At 41.3% G+C, this 13,268-nt stretch overlaps 1 protein-coding gene across 19 annotated transcripts in view; it reads right to left on the reverse strand.

Moving 5' to 3' along the window:
- The window catches only part of Tenm3 (teneurin transmembrane protein 3), a 2,741,632-nt gene that overhangs the window by 114,097 nt on the left and 2,614,267 nt on the right, over nucleotides 1–13,268 (reverse strand). For all 19 annotated transcript variants that reach the window (XM_060381770.1, XM_060381769.1, XM_060381766.1 and 16 more), the window contains one exon: nucleotides 5,204–5,418. In XM_060381770.1, the coding sequence (XP_060237753.1) occupies nucleotides 5,204–5,418 (215 nt within the window). The remainder of the gene's footprint in view (nucleotides 1–5,203; nucleotides 5,419–13,268) is intronic.

A 13,268-nucleotide genomic window follows, 5' to 3' on the forward strand; every position in this document is an offset into this window, starting at 1 on the left:
AAATACTATATCCTGTAGCTGCAAAAGTAAAAGGATAGAAATCTGGAGTTTTAACTAACTAGTCTTTCGAGACCACAGTCAATTGCCACTGGGGTGGGCAGCTGTCCCACCCCTGACGGAACGTGAGAATGGGGAGAAGCCTGGTGGAGGTGGGAAGTGGCCAATGGCTTTCCATCCCAGCTCTAGGTTTTTGTGACAATATTTCATAGGTGACTTCAGAAGAGCGATTCAAAACACCTGAGGAAAAATTACCTTCTTTATACTCTCACCATCTCCACCCAAAATAACCATATTACATGGCTTGCTCTGGAGGCATACCATGATCATATATGGGCAAGTCTGAGCTTTGCTCTACTTATGAACTGGAACTGTGTATGGACTGATTTTTTGGGGGAGAAGTCTTAAGAACTTAATGCTACTTTCAGCATGAAAACCTTTAAACTAGCTCTTCAATCTCAGACTCTGAATAACTATCACTTATCATGAGGATTTCACTAACTTGCAACTTCTTCATCTCCCTTTATGGTGGTGGTCCTCAACCTTCCTAATGCTGTGAACCTTTGACTATAGTTCCTCAGGTTTTGGTGACCTTCAACCATAAAGTTATTTTTTGTTGCTACCGCTTCATAACTGTGACTCTGCTACTGTTATGAATCATGATGTAAACATCTGATATGCAGGATGTCTGATATGTGAACCACCGGGGGATGGTGACCTACAGTTTGAGAACGACAGCTTTAAGGGAAATTTTCTCATGATATCACCTTATTCTTCTGCTATTACCTAATGTGTGTGTGTGTATGTGTGAGACACAAATTTATGTGTATGTGTTATACACTTTAAAATTCTTTCTCAAAGTTGCTTTGAACATCAATGTATTAACAAGATGCTTTGTAAAATCAATAGAAGAATGCTTATGTTTCTTTTTTCAGTGGTTTACTATTTAATCAGCCATGTAAAAATGCAAATAGATCCTGTGCTGCAAATCTGTCTAAACAATTGTCGAGCTATATTTTAGGTAATTGGACTGGAGAATTCGATACTACGATGGAGCAGCTGAGAGTGGCCATTGTCACAGTAAATTCTACTGGAGTGGACGCAGGACTAGCCACAGGATTATCATCATGGATTGCTGCAGCCATGAATCATCTGAAGGAATGGGTGGGCATGGGAGCGTTAGCAGGCCTTCTGGTGTTGGTCTCCTTGGTTTGCCTGTGGTGTATATGAAAGATTAGAGTCTCACAACAGTGTAATGCAGCCATGATAATTCAGGCCTTTACAGCCATTGAAGCAGGACAGTCTCCCCAAGCATGGTTGGCTACCATAAAAAGCTAAAATGTTATGCTCAGGATGTGAGGCTAAGCACTGCACTCAGGGTCAGCCGCTTTGGACCCAGAGAAGAGCATGTCTGATTGCATGTGGGTTGATGCCCCAGGTCCCGCCTCTGAGAAAAAGGTATCGGACTGGTCTGATGCTCTTTGGGTGGATGACACCTAAATGAACATCTGTACAAAGTCCCAATTTATTTCTAATATCAGAGATCAGACCTCTACTCTTGCCTGATGCGTCTAAAACAAAAAGGGGGAACTGTAGAGAGCTGCGGAATGCTATGCCTTAAAGATGGAGCTGGTTTCCGCCTTCCACCTTCCCGATGGTGAGTACTCTCTGTCACGAACAACTCCACATTTGGCTAAGGCTGAGGATCTGGCTTGCTTCCATGTAGGTGGACCTATCTGCATTGCCCCCGTGGCACGCCTGGGTTGGCTACCCAGAGGCTATTTAAGCTGTGGGCTGGCTTTCCCCGGGGTCCGAGGATTGTTCAATGTTCCTGAATAAACTGCATTGAAAAAAAAAAAAAAAGAGTATTTAGGAGGAAAGGGAAGGAGAAAATAATGTAATTATATTAGAATCTCAAAAATTTAATAATTTTAAGTAGAAAAAAAAAATGCAAATAGATTTCTCCTGGTATCTTGGTTGCTTACTTCTGGAATGCTAACGCTATCTAATCATCTGTTTAATTCAATTTCTGTTATTAAATTGATGGGACTCAGAGTCAGTGAATGCTTGAATGAGACCTTCAACTTTTGTTTTTGCTTTTCTGCGCCCGTCTTGCCATGCAGCCCCTGATGACCTTTAAGTACCAAACCTCTTGCCTCACAGCCTCTCAAGTGCCAGGGTAAGTGTATGTCATTCTACCCAGGTTTAAAATTTTTCCTCCCCAAGTTTCTGATGGTGGCATAGTCTTGCTGTATATTACTGGAACATAGAGAAGGAGAATGTAGAAATCCTCCAATTCAACTCTCTCATTTTACCAACAGACACTGAATCTTGGCAGAGTTAAGTGCCATTTACAAGGTCAAGTACAACATAAAACCAAAAAGTGGGAGGGGCGTGCTTAGAACGCAGGGTTCTGCCTCTTTTCCTGAAACAGCCTTCAGGCAAATGCACTGCCATGCCATAGCACAACAATCCGTAGAGCACAGAAAGGCTTCCGTAGTCTTGCAACAGTCCAGGAAAATAAATTGGCCACCAGGGAGAAGAAGGGCAATTGGTTCCTTGGCAACGGCCAAATGGACAGTTTTATAAAGGGTCACAAAGATGAAGACTTTCAAAACTCAAGTGACCATTCTGAGGGGCTGGCCAATTTTAATTATTTTAGGTTGATTTATTTAATGCTCTCCAGGAGCAGAGAAATGTTCAATTTGGGTTGCTTTACAGCATATTTCATGTTTAAGCAGTGAATTCAGAAACAGCTATTTGCTCTGTGGATCTGGAATAAACCGGGGTCAGGGATGCTAATGACTAAGGCTTAAGACGGCACATGCCTTACACAGATACACACACTGTGGCAGAAAAGAAGGATGGGTGTCATGGGTCTCATGGTGAACTAATGGTGCAACGGAAAGAAAAGGTGAAACTGCGCCATTTGTTTTGCTAATTTTATGTTAAGCCTCTCATGTGAAGAGTCACCTATATATCCTTAAACAAACTTTTTAACACAACACTATACACACATTTTAACACAGCCCTGGCTGACCTGAAACTTGTTACATGGAACAGGCTGGTTTTGTGCTCTATTGGCTAGCTCCTTGGCCTTCTCTTCCCAAGTGCATGTACCCCATGCCTGGACACAACACAACACAACACAACACAACACAACACAACACAAACTCAGAGACATAGACTCAGACACACGGACACGCACATGCTTCATCTGAAGTTATTTTCAGATGACTGCAAGTTGCACATTCACAAATGTGCTTAACTTAAAGGACTCTTTGAAATAGAGAAAAGGAATTTAATTTTACACGCAATTTCAGCAGGGAGAGGTTTCCATATCTCACTAGACTATTCAGGTAGGTACAATTTGTGGTAACTAGAGTTCTACAAATTCACTTTCATTGATAGTTTTTTTCTGTCTCTGTGAAGAATGAGATGGGGATTTTGATTGGGATTGCACTGAATCTGTAAAAAGTTTTTTGTAAAACCATCATTTTTCACAATATTAATTTTCCCAATCCATGAGCATGGAATGGTTTTCCATTTTTAGTGTCTTTCTCTATGGCTACCTCCCCCCAGAGGTTTAAAGTCAGTATTACACTGGGGTAAATTTTAAAGCTTAAAATTGGATACTGGTACATCATAACAAGTATTTGACATAGAGGGACTCAAGACATTCAGTTTGAAATCACAGATACGAGACTATATGGTAACATATTGTTCAAAAATTACACATCCATAAATTCCATACATATTTTGGAAAGCATGCCAACAATCTCAGTGTTGTTTTCAAGCTGTGATTTCTTTCCTAGTATCTAACCAATTTTTTTCCATAATTCATAATCTAGGATTATAGAAAATAATCACAGATATGTAGTTTGTATGACAACCTTGGTCTTTTTTTTTTTACAAGTGAAAAAAAAAACTAATATGGAATCCCTCAAGGAAATAAACTTATTATAAAATATGTCAAGCTCATCTAAGTGTTAATTAATTTTTTAATTTCTTGACTTATTAGCATAATACATCTTAGAGAAATCTCTCTTCCAATTTTATAGTAGATAATTCAAATAATTTCTCTTAGACATTCTGGGGCCTTTTCTTTCTCCTGATGATAGAGATTGAAGCTCAGGGTTTTCTTTATTATATTTCAGTTCCTATTTAACCTAATTTAAATAACAAAACCACAATTTCCAAACCACACACATCATGACTCAGTATTACGGACTTTATTAATTATTATTATCATTATTATTACTATTATTATTATTATTATTATTTTGTGGCAGTTGAGCCTGCCATACCCTAGGCAATTGAACCTAGGGTGTCAGGCCTCAAAGATTCTAGGCAAGCACTCTATAATTTAGTCATATTCCTTGCCTACTTTTTTTTTTTTTCCTCACCTAGTTTTTAACTTTGTAATTCATCTCACTAAGCTGCCCAGGCTAGCCTTGAACTTGTGATTCTCCTGCTTCAGCCTTCAGAGTAACTGTGATTGCAGATCTGTGCAACAAGGTCCTGGCTCGTTTTTGGACATTTCAATAGTGGTTCTCCAGTTCTGGCTGTTCCAGTGGGAGTGTTTTCATACCCAGAATTGAATTCAAAATGCTAAGGATCCAGTAGTCTGAGGACCACGCTGACACCACCATGTTTGGCTTTCTACGAGCATTCTGTCTAGTCACATTACTCTTCCTTATTTTCAAAGAGAAACTGAGGTTAACTATCATGCTTATTATGCTTGTGTTCCCGTATTTTCTTCACTAAAACAAACAAAACAAAACAAAACAAAACAAAACAAAACAAAACACCTGACATAAATCTCAAAACCGCTTTAACCAAATCAATAGATTTAAGGTGGATATATATACATCTGTCCTAGGAAAGGCAAAAAAAAAAAAAAAAACCCACCTGAAATTGCAACAGAACCTTGGAGAGAGCACAGTGTGCTAGATTTTCAGCCGCTGCTCTGTTCATTAAGTGCCTCCGACATTTTTAAGCCAATCATTAGCAACACAAGCCCTGCCATTCTTCCTTCTAGTGACTCAGAGGTCTCAAACAAGCACGAGCTGCCCTCAGACTTCTGTGGCAAGGGAGGCAGTTAGGGGCGAAGGCTTTCCCCAGCAGCTGAGTTTCAGGGCTGGAGGAGCGTCTGGAAATGCGAACCGGGGGCCCGCTCTTTGCGGAGGAAGGTGCCCACACTCACCTGCGTATGGGAAGGCGGTAAGCCTTTCCGGCCGTAAACCCCGATCAATGCATCCTTCTGAAGAGAGATGTTGAACTTAAGAAACTGTGGCTGATCAATAAAGAGCTGTGATCTCCAGAAGATCCCAGGAGGAACCTCTTGAATTGCTCTCCGGCCAATATCAAGTTCTCCGGAATCTATGGTGTTATTTTCATGTGTAAGTCCACCTAATTTTCCTGAATGTGAGAGACCCAGCGATGAAGAACAACACATTAAAATAACAGTTTCTTTTCAGAGAGTTATTTCCCCTCATTGTTCCAGGAATTCTTCTGATACGTGAGATACTCCCTTGTTGTTTTCACTTTAATAACTTTTTTTTTTTTTTTGGTGAAGTGTTGTTTTACCAACTCTTATCTAACATTCTTTAGGGCATTTAAGTCAAAATTCTCCAGCTTTCTCCAAGGTATGCTGCTCACTGAAGCTGTTTTCACATTGACAGTGTTTCTCATTTGTTTGGAACATAAATGTATTATAAGTTATATGCCTTGTTATTTCTTGGGAGAGATACAGTCTGGTGCTTCTTGGCTATGCTAACCATCATACTGCAGCGTGTAAATGAGGGCAGAATAGATTAGGGAGACTTCCAAGCTGCTCTTTAACCAATCGATGTTTCGGATTTATGTAGTCCTCTTTAAGTCATGCACTGGGGGCATTGGGGGGAAATCACACGTGAAAAGAGGTAAGTAGGGGGAGCAGGGCTTCAAGAAACAGAAGAGGAGGGAAAGGCCTAAATTCTGTAAGGTTTTTTGAGATGGGGTTTCTCTGCATAGCGATGGCTGTCCTGGTACTTGCTCAGTAGACCAGGCTGGTTCACACTCAGAGATCTGCCTGCCTCTGCCTCCTGAGTGCTGGGATTAAAGGTGTGCACCACCACTGCCCGGCTTACATTTTCTTTCGTTATAATGCAGGCTGTTACAAGGCTTCCCATTTCATGACCCACCATGAGTACTGGTGGGCACTGTGCCACACCTCCACGACCTTCAACCCTCAGGGAATACACAAACAAACCCCCTGCTTCCCAAATGCCTGCCATCTCCTAGCACCATGGCCTGGTTCTGGAAAACAGATCCAAGGTTGCTTTTTGGTGGGTTGATGCTGCCCTTTGCCTCCCGGTCAAGGTCCTTTCTTAGTTACTCTTGGCAAGAGGAGGGATTTTGTTTACTTCCAGTGAAAACAAACAAACAAACAAACAAACCAAAAGGCCCACGGAACCTGAAGAGGCAAATTATCCTTTATCAAATCCAACTCTTTTAATGTGATAATAACATTGGCTTACCGTCCTTTCTTTCTTTCCTTTTTTTTTTTTTTATTATTAAACTGGAAATAGCCTCCAGAGAACTTGTTAATTCAGAAATTTTAAGATTTAATCTCAAATCTGAGAATTATATCTTATCCTAAAGAGAGGAGAGAGCCTTCTATCTGTGAAGAGCTGTTAATTTAATATTGCTTCCATTTTATTAAGTGTCTGCCAGGGACAGAGCACTGACGTAGTAATAAGAAATACAAACCGGAGAGCAGTAGCTTAGAAACCATTTACTAGATAGCTTAAACAGCTTAGTCTTCACTGGGCTGGTTGCCCGGTCAAACAGACAGTCTGCACAAGCTGATGAACTGAGCTTCGTGTGACTGGGTCAAGGGAAGGCCATCCCCACTGTAACCTGGGCTTTGAAGGACAGGTTGCTTAAGTGTGGTGACTGATCTTGGTTTCCAACTTGACTGAACCAGTAGTCAACTAAAAGGCAAGCCTTGAGACCCATCTGTGAAGAATTTTCCACTTTCCTGATTAGGTTCTTCAAAATGAGAGAGCCACTCTAAATGTAAGTGATACCTTCCTTGTGGCTGGCTGGATTTAAAAAAAAGAAGAAGGCTTTTCTTTGGCCTTTCTGCTTGCTCTTTTATTGGCAGGCTCATCTGCTCTGTTGCTGCCGCCACCACTGCTGCTGTTATATTCCTTCTCGAACATCAGAACCCAGCTTCTCTAGGCTTCAAATCTAGACTGAAGACTAGCGGCTCTTCAGTATCAGATAGGAACTGTTGAGACCCCAAACTCATGAGCTGAACAGTGTGAAGACAGCTGTTACTAGATCAACCAGTCTATTTGTTGTGAGTCAGTCTATATAACCTTTGAACATATATTCATTCTATTGGTTTTGTTCCTTTAGAGAACTGTGAACAGTACAACAAGATTCTTGAGTTAAGATAAATATCACAAATTTTAAAAAAACGATGTGGAGAAGGGTCCGTGCTTAGATGCATGTGCTAGAGAAGAAAAAATTTAAGTCTAACAACCTTGGTTTGAGTCATGGCCATGTCAGAGGCTGAGGGACCTTCTGGAAGAGACCAAAAGCCTGGACATAAAATTTCATCTGGAAAATGGGGATGGCCACACTTGAGGTCTAGACAAGAGCTCAGCCTAGTGACCTTGTCTAAATGAATGCAAGACATCAGTAGGATTACTGGGAGAGTAAAGGAAAGTAAGGGTGTAAAGGGAAGAGTGTATCTACATCTCTATTAAAGAATAGGCTATTTACAGCAGCAGAGTTGGGGTTTCTCATTTATAACTACTTTTCCCTTTCCCTCTATCAAGGAGCGTTATTACACCTTTTCTTGAGGATGCATATATTAACCATTATGCATGCTATTTCTGCTATAGTCTAAAAACCAGAGGCTGGAGGAATTAGATAATGATATAATTATATAAACAGTTCTTGATGCAGAAATGTTGTATTTCTCCTCCCTCCCTCCATCACTGTCTTCCCCTTCCCTTCCCTTCTCCTCACTTCTCTGCATCAGAGGAACAGAACTCAAGATTACGAGGAAAGATTCCCCATAGTCAGAGACAAGTATGGCTGGCACCAGCTGATGGCTGAGAGGGTGTGAGGCAATTCAAAACAGATTCACTCTTGTGGATAAATGTGAGCTTTGAGGGAGAGTTTATCTCAGTCTAGTAAATGTCAGGATTACTTTTTACCTGGACCACTGTATCCTACAGTGACACATACACCGACACTTGCCAAGGACAGCTATGGCTAAACAGAGACCTGTTAAAAGTTCAAGCGGTAACATAAAATCATTGTTTGAGGAGTATTAAAGTGCACACTACAGGAAGTCAGGAGACGAAGAGGAGAATGGGGAAATGGCCGTAACAGCCCAGCTCTGATGTAAAGAGGGGTTATACAAGAAAGCCTAATCAAGCACCATTATTTATAATTCATACAGTCATTTCTTCCTCGGTGTCCACAGTCATAGCAGTGACTAATAAAGCAGTTAAGGTCCATTTTTCTCAAAGCAGTTTGGTATTATAAAAGACTATAAGGAAACATCAAAAGAGATTTCTCATATATGAACGCTTGGATCATAAGTCATGCCCCATTCACATAACATTATTTTGTAACAACTACACATTCATTGAAGCAACATTAGGATACACGATGAAATGAAGAGGGTTAGATCATCTGGAAATGCTTTGCTTCTTATCTGGATAGATAGGCTGCTTTGCTCAGTGACACTTTTAAATGCTCCACAGCATTTTCTATTAAGGAGCTTCTGCCCAGTGCCCTATGTTTATACAGGGAATTAGCACTGATAAAGAGGTCAGGCGCTGGGTGTGATGGGATCAGTCTCTCTGAACATGTAGGACTGGGAGTTTCGCTTATGTTGTTTGTAGTCAACTTCAAACCATCTCTGCAAGGTTGATACTTTGAGGCAAAGAAACTATGGCATCATGACTCAAGTTTCCAACTCATGTTTTCCATATCATCAGTAGAAATCATTTTTTATTAAACACATTTTTTTCTTTTTGAATTTAATTTTCGCTTTTTTTATTATTATCCTTTGTTACAATTTATTCAATTTGTATCCTGGCTGTGACCCCCCCTCTTTTGTTTCCTCCCAATCCCTCCCTTCCTCCCTCTTCTCCCCCTATGCCCCTCCCCTAGTCCACTGATAGGGAAAGTCCTCCTCCCTTTCTCTCTGACCCTAGGCTAACAGGTCTCATCAGGACTGGTTGCATTGTCTTCCTCTGTGGCCTGGCAAGGCTGCTCCCCTCAGGGTGAAGTGATCAGAGTGCCTGTCACTGAGTTCATGCCAGAGACAGCTCCTGCTCCTCTTACTAGGGACCCCACTTGGATACTGAGTCTATGGGCTACATTGAGTCCATGGGCTACATTGAGCTGGGTTTTAAGTCCTCTCCATGCATTGTGCTTGGTTGGGGTATCAGTCTCTGCAGGGCTCCCAGTTTTTTTTGCCTCTGTTGGTCTCCTTTTGGAGCTCCTGTCCCCTCCAAGTCTTTCTATATCCCCCTTCTTCCATAAGATTCCATACATTCAAGTTTGGCTAAGAGTCTCAGCCTCTGCTTTGATACCTTGATCAGTAGTCTTTCAGAGGCCCTCTGTGGTAGGCTCCTGTCCTGTTCCCTGTCTTTTCCTGCTTCCAATGTCTACTGCATTTGCCCTTCTGAATGAGGATTGAGCATATTCCCTAGGGTCTTTCTTGTTGTTTAGCTTCTTTAGGAATATAGATTTTAGTATGTTTATCCTGTAGTATATGGCTTATATTCACTTATGAATGAGCATATACCATGTGTGTCTTTCTGCTTCTGTGTTACCTCACTCAAGATGATATTTTCTAGTTCCCACATTTTGCCTGCAAATTTCATGATTTTCTTGTTTTTGATAGCTGAGTAGTATTCCAGGCACCACAATTTCTGTATCCATTCTTCCACTGAGGGACATCTGGGTTGTTTCCAGCTTCTGGCTATTACGAATAGAGCTGCTACAAACATGGTTGAGCAAGTGTCTACGTTGTATAGTTGAGCATGCTTTGAATATAAGAAGTGGTATGGCTGGATCTTGAGGTAGCACTATTTCTAATTGTCTGAGAAAGCCAGACTGATTTCCAAAGTAGTTGTACAAGTTTACATTCCTACCAGCAGTGGAGGAGGGTTCCCCTTTCTCCATATCCTCTCCAGCATGCAAAACAACACTTTTTAATTAAAATAAAAATACTGTTTTAAGTTACCATTTAAATCTATTCATCTATTTCATGTAAGATGCTTTAACTCATTCAACCACACTATAGAATCCACAGACCTTACAAGTATAGCGCATAAAGTTATAATTAATTTTTTTTGTTAGAGAAAATAAATCTGTGTATCTCTGGCTGGTCTGGAACACACAGAGATCTGACTGCCTCTGTGTCCTGAGTGCTGGGATTAAAGGTGTGATGGATATACTTTCGTTTTGAATAATCAGTTTTGTAAGAATAACAGTTTTTTTTAAAGCCATATATCATTCTTTGTTATAATTCATTATAAACTGCTAACAAATTTACATTCTGATTGACTTCCACATAAAGTGATTTTGTGTGTGTCTGTCTGTATGTATGTATGTAGTACAGGAGAATAAGCCTATGTATGGCCTTATACATGGTGAACACTGAAGTACTCCACAACTGAGGTATATAACTCAGGTTTCATTTTGCTTTTACTTTTGAGATGTTTTGTGTAAGGTGCCGTGGCAATTCCCTGCAGGCTCAGCAGGCCTTGTTCTGGGGGTCCACTGACCTCAGCTTACAGAGAAGCTGGGGTTGCTGGCATTAAGCGTCAGCCTGGGATGAGGCAACTTTCATGATGCTGAAGACAGCAGCTGCCTTTTCCCCACTACAATATGCTGTGTACACACCCTCCCAAACATGGGTATGGCTCACATTTGGACTCATCTGTCCAGGTAATAAGCGCCTAACCCTGTTATTATACTTTCCTGTTATTAACAATCACTTCTGTTGCTTCAGAAGCTTATGCAGGCGACTCTGTCTACTTTTTGGTGATGGAGGTAAATGTTAGCAGTTTTATGAGCACACCTGTGCTTTGGGGGCTGGTGAGTATACACTGGCACCGATCCCCAAGTTGTTTTCCCTAAGACTTCATCTTTGTTCAAGTATATCAGCTTTGAGAACAGCAACTGAGTTCTGGCCTCTCGGACTTAGGGTTCCACTGTCTCCAAGTAGCTTAATAGGTGGGTTTCTTTTTCTTGTTTTCTCTATCTGTTGATTTCCAGGGGTTCCCTTTTTTAGGCAAATAATGAGAGCCCACTGTTACTCTAGTCAGTGTATCAACTTACCCAATTAGTCCTATAGCTCATTTAACAGGTGCCTCTTTTCAGAAAGAGGGTTCTTTTATTTGCAAACAAAACCAAAACAAAATAAGGCAAAACAAACAAGCAAGCAAACAACCCCATGGTTGACCAAACAGTGCTTGACTTAACAGTAGCAGATGTGGTGATGTTTCTGTACACAAAATGAAAAAGGCCAGTTATGTCATAATGTCATAGAATCCAGGAAGCCAGGTGCTCATGGAAGTCTCTCAGACCAGGGGTCTTCCACAATTACCATAGTCATGAGCCTAGGGCCCTATGAAACACATTTGGCATTTGTCCTCATTTCCTGGGACATACGTTTTAAGAAGCTTAGAATCTCTGAAGTGACAGATACTGAGCTCACTGGGGTTGAGTGGCCATAGAAGGCTTCACGAATTGGGCTAAACCAACCTAGGATTAGAGTAGATCTCAAGTCTCACAATCGCCAGGGTTGAGCTGATGACACCTGGCCACTGGCTTTACTGGTTGTGTCTATGTCACGAGGCCTCCGTAATAGCCCAAAACGAAGGTGTTTCGAGAGCTTCTGGACAGCTGGTCACCCAGAGGCTCTAAGAGGGGGACTATGCCCACCCCATCCCCTTGACCTACAGATTCCTCCACTGTGTCCTCCGTGACTTCCTTTCCAACAGGCTGGTCAATATGTTTTTCTGAGTCCTGTGAGTCAGGCTAGCAAATTAGTCAAGCCAACGGAGGGTAGTGTGGGAACCCCAATGTGTAGATGATTGGACTGGGGTACAGGCAAACAACCTTAGGTTTGTGATCTTCGGGATTGGGAGGGACAGCCCTGGAGACTGAGCTCTGTTGAGATCAGCTTCTCCCTCCTTGAAGACGGAGAACAGACTATGATTAAAGGGCTCTGCGCTTGAGCCATCTGCACAATGTCTTGCTAGCTCGCCATGGGGAGGCATCCTCTCACACTTGGTGGTCACTAAGTTCTGTGTATTGTTCTGCCACGAAGACTAATCAGCCAGGAAAGGGGTCTTTTTTTAGGGAACTGATTTCTAGAACTTCACCAACCTTTCCGTGTATATCTGCACTAGGACGGCTCACACCCTGAACACCTTGTACACTATGCTGTATTATGGCATGGAGCTTCCCTAGGCTGAACAAAGGCAAACTTTAGGTATTTTGGTTCATGATGCTCTTTCCAGTCAAGACACAATAAACCCAAGGCGAGTCTTGCTGGCATTCTCTGTCTTACAGATTCCTCCATCAAGGATAAGGGAGGGTTCAAAATGGAGTGCTGGGGGCAACTGGCACATTTTGACATTTCATACACCAACGGGGGAGAACACTAATTTGTATGATGGCTTTGTCAGTATTCTCAGTCACTGTCCAAGAATGCTTTTTGGCTTCAGACTGACACAGAGGAAAGGCAATAAATAAAAAACACAGCAACGTCTTATTTGTTCCAATTGTCAAGATGACAGGAGAGTCCTGTTCCCACATAGAGCAGGAACTCAGAACTTAGAGGCTGTGACAAACTCCAGATTAACTATCTGAACTGGAAAACACATCAGATTTTTTTTTTCTGACACAGAGTAAATTTGATTTTAACGAATACAAGCTTTGTCAGTTAAATTATAGAGTAGATACTTCCCATGAATTACAGGAGCTAATGAAATGGATATATTTAAAGCACATAATGAGATGAAAGCATTCAAAAATATTATAACAGCAAAGGTGCATTAAAGCAGACAATAGTTCGCTCTTTTTCACTGCATGGTGACTATACCAGATTAAGCAAATGTGCAGTAGAAGAAGAACAGATACAATCAAGACTGTTTGGCTCAGGCCTGGTCAAGCCTTTGCTAGTGTGGTATTCAGTATTGGCAAAGAACTGACTCTAAAATCTACAAGAAATCTTTTAC

Source organism: Meriones unguiculatus, chromosome 4, assembly GCF_030254825.1.
Source record: "Meriones unguiculatus strain TT.TT164.6M chromosome 4, Bangor_MerUng_6.1, whole genome shotgun sequence".
Classification (NCBI taxonomy): Eukaryota; Metazoa; Chordata; class Mammalia; order Rodentia; family Muridae; genus Meriones; species Meriones unguiculatus.